The sequence below is a fragment of the Triturus cristatus genome, chromosome 7 (assembly GCF_964204655.1).
Source record: "Triturus cristatus chromosome 7, aTriCri1.1, whole genome shotgun sequence".
In the NCBI taxonomy this organism is placed as follows: domain Eukaryota; kingdom Metazoa; phylum Chordata; class Amphibia; order Caudata; family Salamandridae; genus Triturus; species Triturus cristatus.
The window spans coordinates 123,852,610-123,870,941 of record NC_140590.1 but is presented as its reverse complement, the minus strand read 5'-3'; the positions used below and the strand labels follow the sequence as shown (position 1 = coordinate 123,870,941).

General features: G+C 45.2%; 1 protein-coding gene across 6 annotated transcripts in view; it reads left to right on the top strand.

The window, feature by feature from the left end:
- The window catches only part of LOC146809007 (sialic acid-binding Ig-like lectin 13), a 395,766-nt gene that overhangs the window by 175,157 nt on the left and 202,277 nt on the right, over positions 1-18,332 (top strand). For all 6 annotated transcript variants that reach the window (XM_085615794.1, XM_085615791.1, XM_085615792.1 and 3 more), the window contains one exon: positions 13,992-14,375. In XM_085615794.1, coding sequence (XP_085471920.1) covers positions 13,992-14,375 — 384 coding nt within the window. The remainder of the gene's footprint in view (positions 1-13,991; positions 14,376-18,332) is intronic.

Below are 18,332 nucleotides of genomic sequence, written 5' to 3'. Positions count from 1 at the left end.
TTTGAGTTGTGTGTTAAGGGATTAGCACACTCTTTCTACAACCCAAGAGAGTTAAGTAGGCCACACTAGAGTAGGTAGTGCAATACACCACACCTCACTAGTAATGTCTTCAAGGCCAGGAACAAGTGGGTCCCTGCCAGACGCCAATAGGCTTCTTGTCTCCAAGTATGATAACCTCCCATTCATGGAACTGAGAGCAGTATGCACTACTAGGAAACTGAAGACAGACAAAAGTTCAACCACCCAGCATCTGATAGAGTTACTCAGGCTGGATGATCTCAGAAGACCTATAAAGTCTGAAGGGGAAAGCAGAGTGGGTGGGACAGCACATGAGGAAGGGTCTAGGGGTGAATTTCCTCATGACCTGACCTCTAATGCTGACCAGGAACATTACAATGATCTTGACCTGGAAAATCCAGCTCCCCTGGAAGATGAGGGGTAGGGCCACAATGGCCCCTTCTTTGTCCCTCCAGGAAGAGTTGGTGGTGGGCCTAGAAGGTCTATGAGTCTAACCATTCTGGTTCAGCTATAGGAAGCTCTATTTCTTCTCATAGGAGGGAAACCTCCCAGGAGAGGAGGGAGAGACTGCTGAAGTATGAGGAAGCACAGCTTGAAATCAGAAGGAAGCAGGTAGCCTTAGAGAAGGAGGCCCTAGAGCTCTACAGAGCTAGAAGAAAGTTGGGAGTAGAGTCCCTTGGTGGCAGCAACATCCCTAGAGATAGGGAGAGGTCTCATTACCATAGAAACCTGAATAAGATTGTCCCTCCCTACCAGAGTGGGGATGACATCCACAATTGGATGACTGCACTGGAAAGGGCCTGTAAATTTCAAAGGGTCCCCCAGGAGCAGTGGGGGCAGCAATCATATGGCTCTCCTTTGCAGACAAAGGTAGAGATACGTTTTTCACTGTTAGAGAGGAGGAGGCAGATGATTAAAACAGTCTGAAAAGGGCATTGATGGAAGGGTTTGGCCTAACCACTGAACAATACAGGTTAAAGTTCAGAGATACCCAAAATGCACAGAATCAAGACTGGGTAGACTTTGCAGATTGTGCTACTAAGGCTCTGGAGGGTTGGTTACTTGGCAGCAAAGTGCATGACTTCCAAGGATTGTACAATTTGATTATGTGGGAGGAGATGCTTAATAATTGTCAAAATCAGCTGTTGCACCAGTACCTGGTGGACTCAGATCTGACCTCTCCCCAGGACTTGGGAAAGAAGGCAGACAAGTGGGTCAGAACCAGGGTGAGGCAGAAGGTACAGAACGAAGGTGGTGAATCAAAGAAGCAAGATCCTAAAAACTCTGACAAGGGTGGGGAGAAGGGTAAATACCAGAAGTCTTCACAAGGTCCCCAAAAATCTTCTTCATGTGGGGATTCACAGTCTAACAAGGGAAAAGGCCAAAAGAAACCATAGTGCAAAATCTATAAACAGAAATCTCACTGGACAAGTGATTGCACCAAGTCCAAGGACTCAACTCCAGCCACCATTGCCCCTAAGGCAACTGTTCCCCCTAGTACAGCTACAATTGGTTGTGAAAATGTTCAGAATAAGGGTGTAGTAGGGTTGACCCTGGGTTCTGAGATGGACTCTGGCCTAGAGTTCCAACTCAGGCTGTCCTGATCTGTGATGGAGGCATGGATATGTCCTCCTTTGTGAGTTCCAGTAATTTGGGAAAATACAGACAGCAGCCTTTAATAAATGGAAAAGAGGCTTTGGCATTCAGGGACACAGGAGCAAGTGTCAAAATGGTGACAAAAGATCTTGTGGATGCTGGGCAGATTATTCTTGGTGAAATGTACCAAGTGACCAATGCTTGCAATGCCAGTACAGACCATTCTCTGGCAGTTGTTAACATCTCCTGGGGAGGGGTAACTGGCCTTAAGAAGGTTGTGGTAAGTGCAGACCTACCAGTCCAATGCTTGCTTGGCAATGATCTGGAAACTTCAGCTTGGGCTGAAGTGGAGCTCAGGACACATGCAGAAATGTCAGGGATCCCTGCGCATGTCTTTGCTGTGACTAGGTGACAGGCCAAACTGTCTAACACTGGACAGGCCCTGGATTCTGGAAGAATGGACCAGGTGCCTCCCAAGAGGAGGAGCAGTAGGGTTAAGGCAGTGCCTTCCCACCTGACTCGGAATACAGATCGGTCTCCTGAAGGAGATGATCTTGAACCTGAAGAAGGAACTGTCCCAGAGGAGCTTGAACCTGATCAGGTTGAGTTCTTGGGGACAGGGGGCACTTCCAGGGCTAATCTGAGCCAGGGGCAGAAAACCTGCACCTCTCTTGAACCCCTCAGAAAGCAAGCTGCTGATGAAGCTGATGGGAATGCTAGTAGTACCCATAAAATGTATTGGGATGATGGACTCGTTTATTCAGACTATAGAGACCCCAAGCCTGGTGCATCCAGGAGGTTGGTTATACCTCTGAAGTTTAGGGGCTTCCTATTGACACTAGCCCATAATATTCCTTTAGCAGGACACCTGGGCCAGAACAAGACTTGGGACAGAATTGTCCCTCACTCTCACTCACCCCACGTGTCTGAAGACACAAAGGAGTTTTGTCGCTCCTGTGTGACCTGCCAAGCCAGTGGCAAGGCAGATGGAACCACAAAGGCCCCCCTGATACCACTACCTGTGGTGTGGGTTCTCTTTGAGAGGGTTGGGATTGACATTGATGGATCCTCAAACTGCATCTGTGCACAGATTTATCCTGGTGGTTGTGGACCATGCCACTAGGTACCCAGAGGCAATCCCACTTAGGACCACTACTGCATCTGTGGTGGCAAGAGCTCTCTTGGGTGTATTCTCAAGAGTAGGCTTTCCTAAGGCGGTAGTATCTGACAGGGGTGCAAACATCATGTCTAGTTACTTGACTGCAATGTGGAAGGAGTGTGGAGTGAACTACAAGTTCACCACACCCTATCATCCACAATGCAATGGTTTAGTTGGAAGATTCAACAAAACCTTGAAGGGCAATATCAAAGGTCTCGCAGAAAAGCTTAGGCGGAGATAGGACATCTTCATGTTCAGACTTTGTAATCGTTAGAAGTGCTTTGAAGTAACTCAAGAATAGAGACGGGCTAGCCAACACATTAAGAGAAAGCCGAACCAGAGCCAGGCTAAGTTACGTTTTTGGCATGTAAATCATATGAAGACACTTGGCAATTCGATAAAGTGGATTACTTTAATGTGCGTGAGTGTTTCAACTTAGTACATTAGATTTTCTCACTGAATTGAAAGGCATGTATTAAAAGTTACATTTTTCAAATCTTACCTTAACAATATTCATGCTCCAGGCATGGCGGCATTGACGTTATTTAAATAAGAGCCAAAGGGCATATTATCAAGGATGGCGTCAAAAATTATCGCCGGTTTAGCGGCAGAAAACTGCCGCTAAAGTGGCGATAATGGGCTTGATAATATGCCCTTGAGAATTCCAATAGAAGTCCATGTTCTGGTGTGAACAAGGGCTTCTATTGGAATTCTCCAGGGCATATTACCGAGCCCATTACCGGCGATTATTTTACAGCCGTCCTTGATAATATGCCCCCAAGTTAGCTGTAACGTGCACCCTATACGCGGCCTAGATCCTTACATGGAGCAACATTATAGTCTATTTAAATCAGACACCATGGTGAGAGAGAGAGGTGTTTGTGTAGCACACCCTGAGCACATGTTTTTCAAAGTGCTCTCAAATCCAATAATGACAACTAAAGATGGATGCTGAAATTAAATATTTGGTTAGAATCACACAATTCTTTCAAGTGAGGAAGCTGGGACAAATGCCAAGTTTTCTGGTTTCACATTGTGCCACTCAGGCACCAGGTGGATATGTCTACCTCGCTAATGATTTGCAACAAAAGATAATGCTATTTTTCTTTCATTCTTAGCATGTTAGGTTTGAGCACGGTTGTCAGGCAGAAGCCACTTAACAGCTCAGCTCTTTTTGGGCTCGATGGCCAAAGATGACCTCGAGCTGAGCTACAGCCAAGCCAAGAGTTTTACATAGCGCAAACTCGACCCAAAGGTATCAGAGCACTTTACATGAAAACCAGTTACGTAACACAAGGACACATTGCTTTTTAGGCATTGGGAGATTAAGTGACTTGCCCAGAACCACAGGATGTTGAGCGTCACTGCAGAGACTCGAACCCGGTTCCACAGATTTGAAATCGACCGCCTTAGCCCATTAGGCCACATCCTCTCCCTGACTCGAACCTGGCTCAAGCTTTAGGCTGCTAGCCCACCTCTGCTAAGAACCACATACAGCGCTGTACAAAAAATTTCTATAAATAAGGTAGTTGTTTGCCATTGGTCCAGCCGTTATTCCCCTTCCCTTTCGCCACTCCTGGCATAAAAATGTATTGTTAAGTTTAGATACATGTGAGGATAGTATGAAGCTTTTAGGTCAGACAGGATAGGACACATCCTCGAACATCCCCCTCATTCTTACTATTCTCTTTTCCTTCTTTACTACTTTCCGTAACAAAGAAAATGGCTTTAACTTAATTAAAGGCAAGGCCTATTGCATTTTCAATGCTTGTTTCCTCTAGGTGGTGGTGGTAGACAACCTCCAGGGGGTACACAATGCTCCTCACGCTTGGAACAGTTTGCTGCCTCACCCCTGGTAAGCTGCTGCCCCTTCAGTGGGACTACTCACCTCTCAAGTGCTTTAAGCCTGCTTTTTTCTGCCAATGTTGCCTTTAGCTGCATGCCATAGTCCCGGGGTGCACAGTGCTTTTCATGCCTGTCCAGGCTTTTCCTCTGGCTCTCACATGGGCTCCCCTCTCACCGGGCTGAGTGTGTTCTGCTCCTGGACTATCACTTGTCCTTTTGATGGCAGACAAACCCTGTTATGCCTGGCAGACAATTCTTTCATAAGCCAAACTCTTTTGCTCAGTGCTCTAATGTGTTCCCCCCCTTTCAGTTTGTATGTTTTTTCCGTCTCTTAGGAATACACTATCAGCCCTGCCAAATGGCACTCCTCACAGGTTAGTGTAATGCATTTTAATGCTAGTATACGCTCTATGCTCAGAGAACCTAGTGCACTTCTGTGTGTGTTGCTCAGAACTGTCAGGTCTTTGCCCAGGTGGAGCACAAGGTGGGTTAATACTATGAATGCCACCTCTCTGCCAGAACCAGCTTTCCTACCTTAAATGTGGTGAACGTTTACTGTAACACTTTAACGGAGGAGAAGGCTGCATCAGACCCTCTATTCACATGTCAATCTGATCTGACACAGTGTGCTCCTGGGCGTTATTATGCTCTTAATTGAGACGTAATGTATTTTTCTTTCTACCGCCCAGTCTGGTCTCGGGATGGCATTTTGAGGAAGAAAATAAATGTTCCTAGTGACCAAGGGGCATATCATCAAGGGCTTTATCTCTGCTTTTCTGGCTTTAAAAGTCAGAAAAGCGGAGATAAAACCAAGGCCCATCAGCAAGAGGGTGCTAACATGCGTATTCGCATGTTACCACCCTTTTACACTACGCCTACCTTTGTATCTCTAATGAGATGCAAAGTGGGCGTTCCTGACATACACTGTATGGCAGGAAAGCAATAACGTGTCTTTGCGCTATCAGCAAGGATGCCCTTGCATTTTAGCAGACGTTAGTTTTTGGAGAAAACTGCTGTTTTCTCCAAAAACTAACGTCTGCTAAAATCCTGACTAAGTCACCCCTAAAATTGGGGGTGGATTATGCTGATACGACCACAGGGTCGTATCAGCAAGGTTATCGCCCTTTTGCAGGGAACATCGCTGGAAAACCAGCGATGTTCCCTGCAAAACGGCGATAACATCGCTATCGCTGGAATTTTTATCGCCCTGGAGCAGCGCGTTGGGGATAATGCGCTTCCAGGGCGATAAAAAGCAGAGATAGCCAGCGATAAGAAAATTATCGCTAAGCACGGCCAGCGATAATTATCGCTGGCCGTTGCTGATATGGCCCCAAGAGCTTTCTCCTTGCATTGAAATTAGGCCTGGGCGAAAATTTTGTTCCGTTCGTGGAAATTGCGATAATTTGACATTTTCGCGTTCCGCAGAGAGCGCGAAAATGTCAAAATTTCCGCGTTCCGCAGCTTGGCGATAATTTGTTTCTTGCTCGCGCTGTAAAATAATACATTCTCGCGCGCGCGCGATCGCCTTACCTGAATCCCTGCGTTCGCCAACAAGTTTTCTTGATCCGGTCACGTTCTCCATGAGATGTTGTATTGTTTTTAGCCATTTGCGCTGTCTCGCGACAGTTCGCGCCCGCAGTGACGTCATGCGTCGCGCGATCACGTCTTTCTTCTCGCGATCATGCACCGCGAGACAACTGAAAACAAGATGGCCGCGCCCGCGAGCAACCACATGGGTAAGTTGGCGAGCCGCAACCATGCAGAAAATCTCGCGAACATGCGGGAAAAAAACTTCCGCATCTTCGCGATATTTCCGCTTGTTTGCGATAATTTTAAACATTTTCGCGATAATTTGCGAAAGTGGATTTCTCAAATTCCGCCCACCCCTAATTGAAATACTTTCTTCCACACAGTTGGGTTGAGTGCCCCTAAAGCCCAATCCGGAATCAAAGGTTGCTAGGTGAGTTGAGTTCACAAATTACAGATCCTGTGGCTGGACACAACTGGAAGTAAGTTATAATTTATTTCCTGAGTTTATTTTTCTGGTTCTAAGGCAGGCGATATTTACTAAAGTTTCATGTCAGGCACTTATAATAGTTTCAGGATTATAAATTGAAAAATGTAAGCTGCATCTCCAACAATGGTGCCGGGATCAGACAGAGGGCAGGAGCTGAAACATGTTTGGCTGGCCATATTTAATGTAAAGTGAAGGCAGAGTGTGAAGCATCTTTTATCACCAAATTATGAAAGTAGTATTCTAAAGATACTAATGTGTATCAAAAATATTTACATATATTAGTTGTGTGTCTTTTTTTTTACTGTGGTGATTTGTTCTACTTTTTTGTATTGCTGTGTTTTTGTGCTACATTTTTGCAACACAATGTGTTGTACTGAGGTTATTATCTTAAATTCTGCTTTGACTTTTATTGCGTTGTGCCCTGTTATGTTTTTATTGTGTTATGTTTGTGTATGTTGTTGTGGTATGTTCTGTTTTTTACGTTATGTTTTTCAACAAACGCTGATCCATTTTAAGGCACAAGCAGTACATGCCTTTAAAGCTCCTTTAACAAACCACCATTTGACAGTGTTTTAAGTGATAAAATAGCACTGGTCGAGCTCTATAACTAGGTAAGATACCAGTCACCCCAAAACTGTAGCAGAGACTGCCTTAAAGTAACGTTTCTTGTGATTCCGTTATGTGATATATGCCCCATGTCTTAAATTAGCACTTGCAGTGCTCATTTTATAAAATGTTGCCCATTTTGTTAGTTCCTTGAAAAGGGTGACTGCATTCTGCAGTGCATTGTCGTTTTTCTTCAGGATTGGTGCTAAACATAAGGCTTCTCTAGTCAGAAGGCAGACATTTGCAAATGTCAGGGCTTGCACGAGGGCTGTATTATATTAATATTGTGCATGGTCCCAGTCTGTGCCAAGTTAATTGGGAAAGTCCAGTGGAAGCACCCATTGATGCTTGCACAGTTAGGTGCACATCAGTGAAAGATGGACCACAGCTCTACATCTTTCAAGGAAGGGGAACTGGTCTTACTTTAATAGGGGGTCGGACTTCCTTTTCAGGTGTGTGCATTGTGTGACTCACACCTATCTCAGGGAAAGTTCACAGGAACCACTGGCCACTCGCAAAACGTACATTCAGGGGGCACAGTGTGTGACTTCCTATGTGGCACTCTCTCCGTAGGCCTCAAGACGCCCTCAGGCATAAGTTGCGCTCTATAAATTATATTTACATTACATCACATTTATTTATTTTAAAAGTTTTATATAGCACTAGCTTGACCCGTAGGTATCAGAGCGCTTTACATACATACTGTAAAGAAAAACAGACGGAAATTGCATTACATAGTAGGCAGGCAGTAAGGAAGCAAAACCAGGGATAAAAAAAATACAGCATGGGAGATAAGGTGGTTAACACAGTCCGGTCGCCAACTATCCTTGAATGTCAAGAGAGAGGAGTAAACTCGGATATTAAAGTCTAGGTTAGTTGACGTTGGTCAGGAAAGTATTTGTTAAGGAGATGGATTTTCAGGTACCTTTTGAAACAGGAGAAGGAGGGGTTGCATCTGAGGACTCTAGGGAGAGCATTCCACATCCTGGGAGCGTTGCCAGAGAACGATCGGTATTGTGTGGTTTTCTTTTTCAGTTTCGGAGGAATAAGAAGGAGTGAGTTGGAGCTTCTCAGCGATCTGGATTGACCTGCTCTTACCAGTTTGTTGTTCAGGTAGTTAGGGGCCGGAGAGTGAAGGGTTTTGTGTGTGATGCAGGCCAGTTTGTAAATAATCCTCCCTTCCATGGGAAGCCAGTTGAGGGAGTTGAGAGCTGGAGTGATGTGATCAAATCTTTTTACTCCAGATAGGAGTCGAGCGGCCATGTTCAACACTGCCTTTAGAGGGGCTAAGTGAGCTTTTGGAGTCCCTTTTAGGATGGCGTTCCCGTAGTCGATTTTAGAGAGAACTAGGGATTGGACTACTGTCTTGAGGTCATCATGGGGAAGAAAAGGTTTCAATTTCTTTAGGTGTTTTAGAGAGAAAAGAGCGCTTTTTGTAGAGTTTTTGATGTGGGCCTCCAAAGATAAGTTCTTGTCAAGGGTGATGCCTAGAGACTTAACTGAGTCAGATAGGACGATGGGGCAGTTTAGGGCGACCAGAATCTTGAGCCACTCTTGGATTGGACGATGGTTGCTTTTTGGAGAGAATAGGATTAGTTCTGTTTTATCTGGATTGAGTTTTAAGTGGTTAGCGTTGGACCAAGTTTGGATCTCGGTTAGAGTGGCATTGAGGTGTTGGATGTCGCTGGGAGACTTGATTTTGAAATAGATTTGGGTGTCATCAGTGTAAAGGTGGTAATTCACTCCAGCTTTTTTCAAGATGATTGTGAGGGGCTCCATGAAAAGACTGAAGAGGGCCGGGGAGAGGATCGAGCCTTGCGGGACCCCAAGTGTGACTTTTGTTGGCTTCGAGAGACAGGAGTTGATTCTAATTTGTTGCGAGTGGTGTTGAAGGAAGGAGGTGAACCATTTTAGTACTGTGCCATTGATGCCGGAGCGCTTCGACATGGTCTCCAGAAGCGCTGGATGATTTACTGTTTTGAATGCCGCAGATAGGTCAATAAGGATGAGTAGGCAGGCATCACCTTCATCTAAAGCCTTGTGAATATCGTCAGAGACGTTGAGCATAGCTGTTTCCGTGCTACAGCCTTTCCTGAATCCTGATTGAAAGGTGTTGAGGAGGTTGAACTCATCAATGTGTTTGTTGAGTTGGTGGAGAACGCATTTCTCCAATGTTTTTGCAAGGAATGGGAGGTTGGATATAGGTCTGAGGTTGTTGAGATCATTAGGGTCGGCCCCTGGTTTTTTAAAAATGGGTGTGATTTGTCCAAGCTGAAGGGAGTCTGGGACACAGCCTGAGGTGAGAGAGGCGTTGATGATTTTTGTCCAGAAAGGGGAAATAGTGTGGTTAAGTTCTTTTATGATTGTGGATGGGATGGGGTCCATAGTGTGGGAGGAAGGTTTTATGTTAGAAATTATACTGAAAACCTCATTATCCGACATTAGCTCAAAGTCGGACCAATGCGCATTGTTTTTTAGCTGGAGGCAGACCTGATTGTCCTTGGTAAGAACTCTTTCTGAATGATCAGGAGTGGTTAGAGTGCGGCAGGTTAAGAGGGAAGGAGGGTTAGAGGTTTGGATGAAGGATTGATCAATTTTCAAGACTTTATCAGTGAAGAAGGTGGCAATTTCTTCACAATGCTCATTGGTGGCTTTGATTTCTTGAGAGGGAGTGTAGTTAGTTTGGCTTTTGACAATGTTGAAGAGTTCTCTCGGTCTGTTTTTTGCCAGATCTAGTTGGCTGTGGAAGAAAGACGCCTTTTCACTGAAAATGTGTTTTTTGTATGCTTGCCGAGCAGATCTAAGTTGCGCTAGGTGTAAGGTCGAGGGGTTTAGTCTCCAAGACCTTTCCGTTTGTCTGAGTTGACGCCTTTCCTCATTCAGAACTACGTTAAACCAGGGTTTAGATTTTGTTTGCCTCAATTGTTTGAGTTTGAGAGGAGCTACTTGGTCTAGAACCTCTGTCATTTTTGAGTTAAAGTGTGTAGTGAGGTCATCGGCCGTCGATGATGAGGGTTGGAGTTGAAGATGGGCATGAATCTTGGATTCGAGTTCGGATAAAGGGATTGCTTTGATATTTCTGGTCCAGTGTTTAGGTTTGTCATCACGAATAGGTTGGTGGAAGACAAGTGCATCAATCTTGAACAGAATGAGGTGGTGGTCGGACCAGTCAATGGGAGAAATCGCTGTCAGAGAGACCAGATCATTGTTGGTAATGATCGCATCCAGTGTTGCACCTTTGATGTGAGTTGGTTTATTGCAGAGTTGTTTGAGGTTATATATTTCAAGTAGGTTGGATAGGTTCTGGGCAGTGGAGTCTTCTCGGTCGTTCCAGTGGATATTGAGGTCACCCAGGAACACGTCTTTAGTATCTGTCATGGAGAACCGTGATATTAGGTCTGTTAGTTCTTCTGGGAAAAGGTAACGCTCTCCAGGAGGATGGTAGATGCTGTGGAATTTGATGGGTGAGGTGCCCTTGGCACTGAGCTCGACGCCCAGGTATTCAAACGATAGGTTTTCTGCAGGTTTAAGTTTGGTAATCTGTATTCCTGCCTTGTGGATGATGGCTAGTCCCCCCCCCCGTTTTGATCGGTCTGTCTTGTCTGATGATGGAGTACCCTGGAGGGGTGAGAATGTCAAGAATGGGTGTGGAGTGGACATTGAGCTAGGATTCAGTGAGGAAAGCGATGTCAATTTCTTCAGCGAGTAGAGCTTCAGCAATGTCTGTGGCGTGTTGTACTGCTGATCTGCAGTTGAGGAGCATGCAAGAGAGGGGACGGGGAGCCTCGATGATAGGGGGATTAAGGTGGATAGAGGAGTATTGAGCTGGAGGTCTAGGCAAGTGGACATTTTTAGGGATTCTGTTAGTGCCGATAATAACAGGGATGGGGAAAGGGGCTGACTTCTGGCTCAAAGTGAGGTAAGAGTCGTTGATCTCATCAGGTTTCGGTATCGAAAAGGGTTGGCGATCCCGGTTGGGTCGAAGTGCCGGACTCACTGACGGACTGGAGGGACGAGGGTTGCACTGAGGGGCCAAGGGAGTGGTATTGAGTGGGGTGGGAGGAAATCTACCCGGGGAGAGGGAGCACGGCGGCTTGGTCCTGTTGAGAAGATCTTGTTGTAAGTATAGGAAATCAGCAGCAAGGGAGTTAATTTTCAGCTCCATTCTGTTCAGTTGCTGTGCTATTGAGCTGAAAAAGTTTAAGGTTTTAGGCAGGGGCCGAGAATGACTTGGGTCTTTGGAGGGAGGGTGAACAGGGGTCGGGGATTGGACAGAGTCAGTGGGGTTAGGAGAGGGGAGAGGTTGGACGTGGGGAGCCGGATTAGTAATGCTCCCATTCAAGGGGTTCAAAGGAGGAGTAGAGGGTCTACTGTCCAAGTGAGGAGGGAGAGAAATTCTAGGTAAGAAGTCAGATTTCCGGGGAATGTCAATGAGATTAGCGGTGGAGGCAGGTTGTGTATGTGGGTGTGCGACGGCGGAGGGGGAGTGTGTAGTGATAATAGGGGGGAACGAGTTTAAAGGATTGGTGACTACGTTGGCCATGGGGATGTCGCGGGGGTTGTCAGTGAGGTAATCGGTGGAGACCGGTTGTGTCTGTGGATGTCGGACATCGGCGGGGGAGTGTGCAGTGGTAGTAGGGGGAGAGAGACCACTGGATTGGAGATGACGTTGGACATCAGGGACGTAAGGGTCGGGGGAAAAGGGTCTGTGTTGGAGGAAGAGGTAGTTTGTGAGGGAGGGTTCAGATTATCACGGGTCGAGCGGAGAGTGCCTGTGGGGATTTCGGTCACGGGAGGGCAGAGGTTAGAGTCCGAGCTGTCAAGATCTAGATCGGTCTTGTGGTGTTTGTTAATTGTGAGTTTGTTGTTCCTAGTGTGCTCAGTAGATGTAATAGTTGTGGGTGTTTGGCGTCGGATAGTAATGATTGGGGTAGTGTGATTATAGTGAGTGATGGTGGATGTCCATGAGTTGGAGAGAGGTTCTTCAGGGCAGGGAGATGGGATCAGTTCCACGTTATTAGTAAGAGTGATGGTGGGTTGGGGAGATATGGTTTGACGGCTTAGTTGAGTTAACGAGGAAAGAAGTGTGGGGAAGTGGCGGTCAAAAGTGGTGAGGTGCGGGTCGGTGGCCTGTATGAGAATGGTTCCAGTTCTGTAGATGGAGATGGTGAGTTCCCCTTTGAAGGTCGGGGAGATGGTAGTTGAGATTGTTTCACCATAGGGAATGATTACTGGCTTGGCGACTTGAAGGTGAAGAGAGAAGGTGGTTTTCCATTTAGCCGGGCGATTTGTGTAGAAAATGAAGTTAGTTTTCGTATTGCCGTTGGTCGCTGTGTGGTAGTTATCTACAATGAGTGTTTCCATTGCATTACCTGTGTCTGCATCAGCAATACAAAGAAGGGAGATGGGGCAAAAGTCTTCCGTTATTTGCGTTGGGTCAGAATGTGAGGCAAAAGAGGGAACAACCCTTTGAGATTGTGCAAATGAAAAATGTGCACCCGGGTGATTGGATTTACAGTATGGGCTGTAGAAAACATATATGGGCTCTTTCTTCTGTAATAAGCAATTTTTTCTGCAGCATTAAAAGTGGCACAATTGCTCATTTGGCCAAGGGCCACTTTTGTAACATGATAGTGCTCTGTTATTATTAATACCACCCATTTTTAGGTTGAGCCTGGGCAGCGCATGTGCGGCTCCGCGGGGCATGCGCCTGTCTGCGAGGCATGCTGTATGCTGACTTCTGATTCGTTATTAGGCTTGTTGGTCCCTCCGTAGTACCGCCTTGTCTTCATTTGTAACCTCCCATGAGGACTGGCCCTTTTACTTCTGTTGTTATACGGTGCGTTTTATTCAGTCTGTAAGCACTATTTTCTTTAATGAGTTTCTCCTACTTCAGGCACAACGCGCTTTACTGCAACATTCAGCGTGCTTAGAACAATGGCGGACGCTTCTTTGAAATACAATAGGTCTCGCATTTAAGAGAGTTTGAGCTATTGGCAGTATAAATGACAATGCCTTTTATTTATGTGTTAATTTTCAAAACACATAAATAAACGGCATTGTCATTATCAATGCCAATAACTTAAACTCTCACCAATGCGAGCCCTATTGTATTGCAAATGCTTGTTTTAAAAATGCAATCAACTGTTGTATAGCACAGCAACACCTCAGGGAATGTTAGGCGCTTTGCAGAAACCGTTTTAGAAACGTAAAACTTTAACAGACATGAGACAAACTTTAAACGCAAGAAGTTGAAGGACCTCAATCATAAAAACATCATTCATAGTACGATTAAGAAAATCTCTACTAGATTAAGGGATCCGGGAATGCGGTTTTAACTGAGGTGGAGGTGGGAGTGCATGTTTCCTATGTGTGCAGAGACTGAGAGGGAGTTTTTAGTGGCCGCGAGTTCGGCACAGAGATGGAAGGACCTGAAAATAAACGTTTCTCTGCCTGACAGACGCACCAGAGTGCTGCAGTCAGTGTTAACAAGTGTCCTTTCTAATGTTTTACTGTTTGTACTTTAGTCGCTTTTGCGTTCGCATCTGAATACAATTGTCATCGGTAGAATATTACACACGAATAAAGATGTACTATTTGTGCAGGCCTCGCCCTCTCGTGCCCCTCTTTTCAAGACCTTGTCTTTGACATCGAGCCTTCTGTATCTTTCCGCTCGCTACTTTTCTCCTTTAATTCACAGTATTAACATTATTATTCATTTTACATTTCCTGCCGCTCTTGTCTCCGCAGGTGTCCATTGTGCCCTGAAAGATTATACACTGACGGCGCGCAGCCCCGTCACGGTCCAGGAAGGCCTGTGTGTCCTCATTCCCTGCCAGTTCACCATCCAAGATACGGGGAGGGCAGCAGAGAGCCCCCGCGGATACTGGTTCATTGAAGGTGACCGCCTGCGCGACGCGGCCGTGGCTTCAAATGATGAGAACAAAGAGATCCGCGAGGACACCAGAGGCCGCTTCACGCTGGTGGGAGATGTGACGCAATGGGACTGTTCCCTCAGCATCGATGACGTCAGGAGATCGGATGCAAGAAACTACTACTTCAAATATGAACACAGTGAAACCTCTCCCATTAAATTTAGTTATAGTAGATTTCCTCTACGTGTCACGGTAGTGGGTGAGTAGTGATCTCTGTCTATCCTCTTAACTCTCACAGTCACGGCAGTGTATAGGGACCGAAGTCCAACATTCTCAAGTTCTAAAACTGTAACTGATGTCGGCTGCAGCCAGAGTAAAGCAGAAACAAAACATATTCGAATGAACAGTTATGTCTTTTTCAGCATTTTTTTTTACACAAGAAAAGGAAAAGCATAGTGTGAAGGCTGGGGTGAAATATCTGAATTAATTGTTTCTAATAATATCAACGATGGTGAAACCTCTTCCTGACTTACGGATAATACAAATAACAAGGTCCTGGTGGACGGGGGTGTGTGCGTGTGTGGGGGGGGGGGGAGGAGGGGGGAATAGAGACCAAACCTGGTCACAAATAACCCGCCAGCCCAACATGCTTTGGATAATTACTAATTGCATAATACAAAACTGGCGCACAGACCAAAGCAAAGGGAAACTAAAACGCATACATTTTATTGCATTTCAAATATTTTTGATGAAATCAAGAGACATTATGTTACATCTGACATCCTTGGTGTGCGTTTCCCCCAAACGTATTCCCTTCTCTACACCTGTTTTGCTGCATTCTTTTTGTTGGCTTTATGACTGCACACTTTAACTGTGCTAACATGCGTGTGTTCTCTCCTTTAAGCATATTCTTAATTGGCATATTTAAATTACTTCTAACTCCCTGGTATATGGAACTAGGTGTACCTAGGTCTGTAACCTAAATGGTACTAGTGGCCCTGCATCACACATTTTGCCACCCTCTAAAGTAGCCGTTTAGAAGATGTCTCAGGCCAAACCCTGCATTGTGTGGATGTATGACGTTACATCGCATTTCATTGTAAAGCATGCCCTTACAACGCATGCGTTACAACGCTAATACCACGACATCGCAAACCTTTACCACGCATATTTTTATAACATATGTACGTTTACCACGCATGCCTTTAGAACGAAATTCGTTGTAAAAGCATGCGTGATAAAAGCATATGCGTGTTAAAGGTTTCCGCATATGGCTTTACCATGCAAGCCCTTACAGCGAAAATTTCGCTTTAAAGACATGGTTGGTAAAGACATGCGAGACATGGACATGGGTACCCCAACCCCCTCCCCCCCTTCGAGGATCAGGTGCGGCGGGCTCGACACTTGCGCCACCCAGGCCACTGTGGACCATAACGACCCTGCGCCCCTAAAAGTCGTTTCTGACAGGGACATTCAGTCACTTTTAAACTATACACCTCCCTCGGGCTGCACGGGTCAAACAGCCCGAGTTAGCGCCCTCCCTAAGCGTGAGCCAGTCCTCGAGGGGGGTCTCCAGCAGCAGCGCAAGGAGGGGAAGAAGGAACCAAAACTCATACCTCCTTGTCAATGGACTGCAATTTCCCCCATGTGTAGTGTTGCGCACTCACCGCCACAGCTAGACTGGTAGATCCGGTTCCAGGAACCAGCGTCTCGGCGCGCAGTCTTCCCGGGCAGCCACACGTCCCTGCCGCCTCGCCGAGCACAGCCAGGGGCTGCTGAAACTAGGAATGCGTTCAGCTCGCCGTCTCTGCCAGACTGGTGCTGGGCATATGCAGCTCTTGCTCCTCTCCCACTCCAGTACCAGAAGAGAGGAACACAAAAAACCCCAGGTATTCCGCCATCTCAATCACGAATCCACCATGGCCATTACCACAAGTCCTTTACCACAAACATGCCTTTACTAAGCATGCCGATTTTGTTGTAAAAGCATGCGTAGTAAAGGTATATTCGTGGTAAAGGATTCGTTCCAATGGACATGCGTAGTAAAGGAGCGTTCGTTTTAAACTACCATTTTGACCTGGCAAAATAGATCTTTTGCTACCCTACACCTTCCCTTTTAATACTTATGAGACAACTTTAATACAGGCCCTAAAGGCTCAGAGGACATGGTGCATTCTATTTAAAAAGTAGGACATTGTTTCTCCCACAATCCTGTTCGATTTTAAATCTCTCACAATTGGTCAGCTGATTTACTTTACCCGTCATCATGCTGCTTACAAAAGGATTTTTATATGGTAAACACTACATGTCCCATGATGCAATTTAATTAACAGAGCTAAACAGGATAATCACGATCTCATGATGCGTCGCCAAAAAAACAATTATTATACAAACAGTGACATTCTCCAAAGTTCCTTGCCTAAACAAATTGACACTGACTATAAAGACGAACCTAGATGTTCCATCGACAGTGTGGGGTAATACTTTATCATCTATTTTAACCATTTTCACAAGGCGGGGGCAAACCCAGGGCTGGGCAATCATTATTACATAAACAGTTCTGGGAATGGGAGCACACCTTTTCATCCATTGTTTCTTCATTCTCTGACTTGTCCAAAATTAATCCATTGTGCGTGCAGCTTGGTAAAAGTGTCTTGCCCAATCGACACCGTGAGTAACAAATCTATGCAGTGGGACGTCATGGCCCCAACCAAACGCACTGCGAAATGTGCCGCGTTGGCAATTATCAGTTCCTCATAAACCACTCTTCTCTTGTTCCATTCATCCTTTTATTCCTCTTCTTTGTTTTTCAATCTTAACTTTCAGTCCCCACACAATGTCAAGCGCCATTTTCCAAATTTCTTAATGTTCAGACTGTGCCCCTCCGGACCTCTCGTTAGAACATGACAAAAGCGAAGTTCATCAAAAGCAGTGTTTATTGAATAAATCCCAATGCATTTCGGGCAAAGAAGTGCCCTTCGTCAGGGGTCACTGTAAATAACAATAAACAATCACTAATTAGTATTAATCATACTTTAAACTCATTGGCATGAATCATACTTTCACATCATGTTTGAATAGTATTTTCCACATTGAGTGCTCGATACACCAAAGTGCATTTTACATTTCAGCGCGGTCATATTTACCAACAATTAGCACCCCTGTCATAATACAATCAACCTCCCATCTTTTCAGTAAGGTAATGTACCAAATGTTATCTCTCCCTCCCTCTCCTCATAAACCACTCGTTTGTCTCTCCCTGTGGTCAGGCTGCGTGTTCCACAATTCCAATCCCCTCCCATTGTTTCAATGAAATATTTTCCCAAATGTCATCTCTCCCTCCTGCTCCTCATAAACAGCTTGTTTGTTTCTCCCCACAGGCAGGCTGCTTCCTCCACACTACCACCACCTTCAATCCCGCTCTCTCCCTTCAATAATCACTTTAACAATAACCTTCAAAATATACAACGGTTTAAACTAACGTCTGATATTTACTTCCATTAGTTCATCTTGTTGAGATTGACCCTTTGCACTTGTTAACAAACTCATTACATGCACGTACCTGCCACCAAGCTTTAAAACCACAGGACATTGTCTCCATTACAGGAAATCATTGTTCCTCCCACAATCCTGTTCGATTTTAAATCTCTCACAATTGGTCAGCTGATTTACTTTACCCGTCATCATGCTGCTTACAAAAGGATTTTTATATGGTAAACACTACCCCATGATGCAATTTAATTAACAGAGCTAAACAGGATAATCACGATCTCATGATGCGTCGCCAAAAAAACAATTATTATACAAACAGTGTGTTTGTGAGTGGGAACACACCACAAAGTCCATGGCACAGGTCTCAATGCAGTTTGAGGCACTGCCTTAGACCATATCTACCAGGCCATGAAAAGTCGTGCAGGTGGATTTCCGTGGCCTCGTATTTATGGCTCTGCACGCTGTGCAGCCAGAAAGTTAAAAAAAGTGATGTTTCAGTGGCACACAGGTCTTGTAAATATGCCCCACAATTTACCAGAGTACAATAAAGAAGCATTAATAACTGAGTTAAATATCAAAACTAAGGAAAAAATTGATTGATTACAGAAATGTTAGTAAATGTGGTACAGAGAAAATGTATGAAAATGCCATGAATGCTCAATACATAAATACATAATCATAACAATTACCCTCAACTAAGCAACTTTAAGCAAAACCTCAGGAG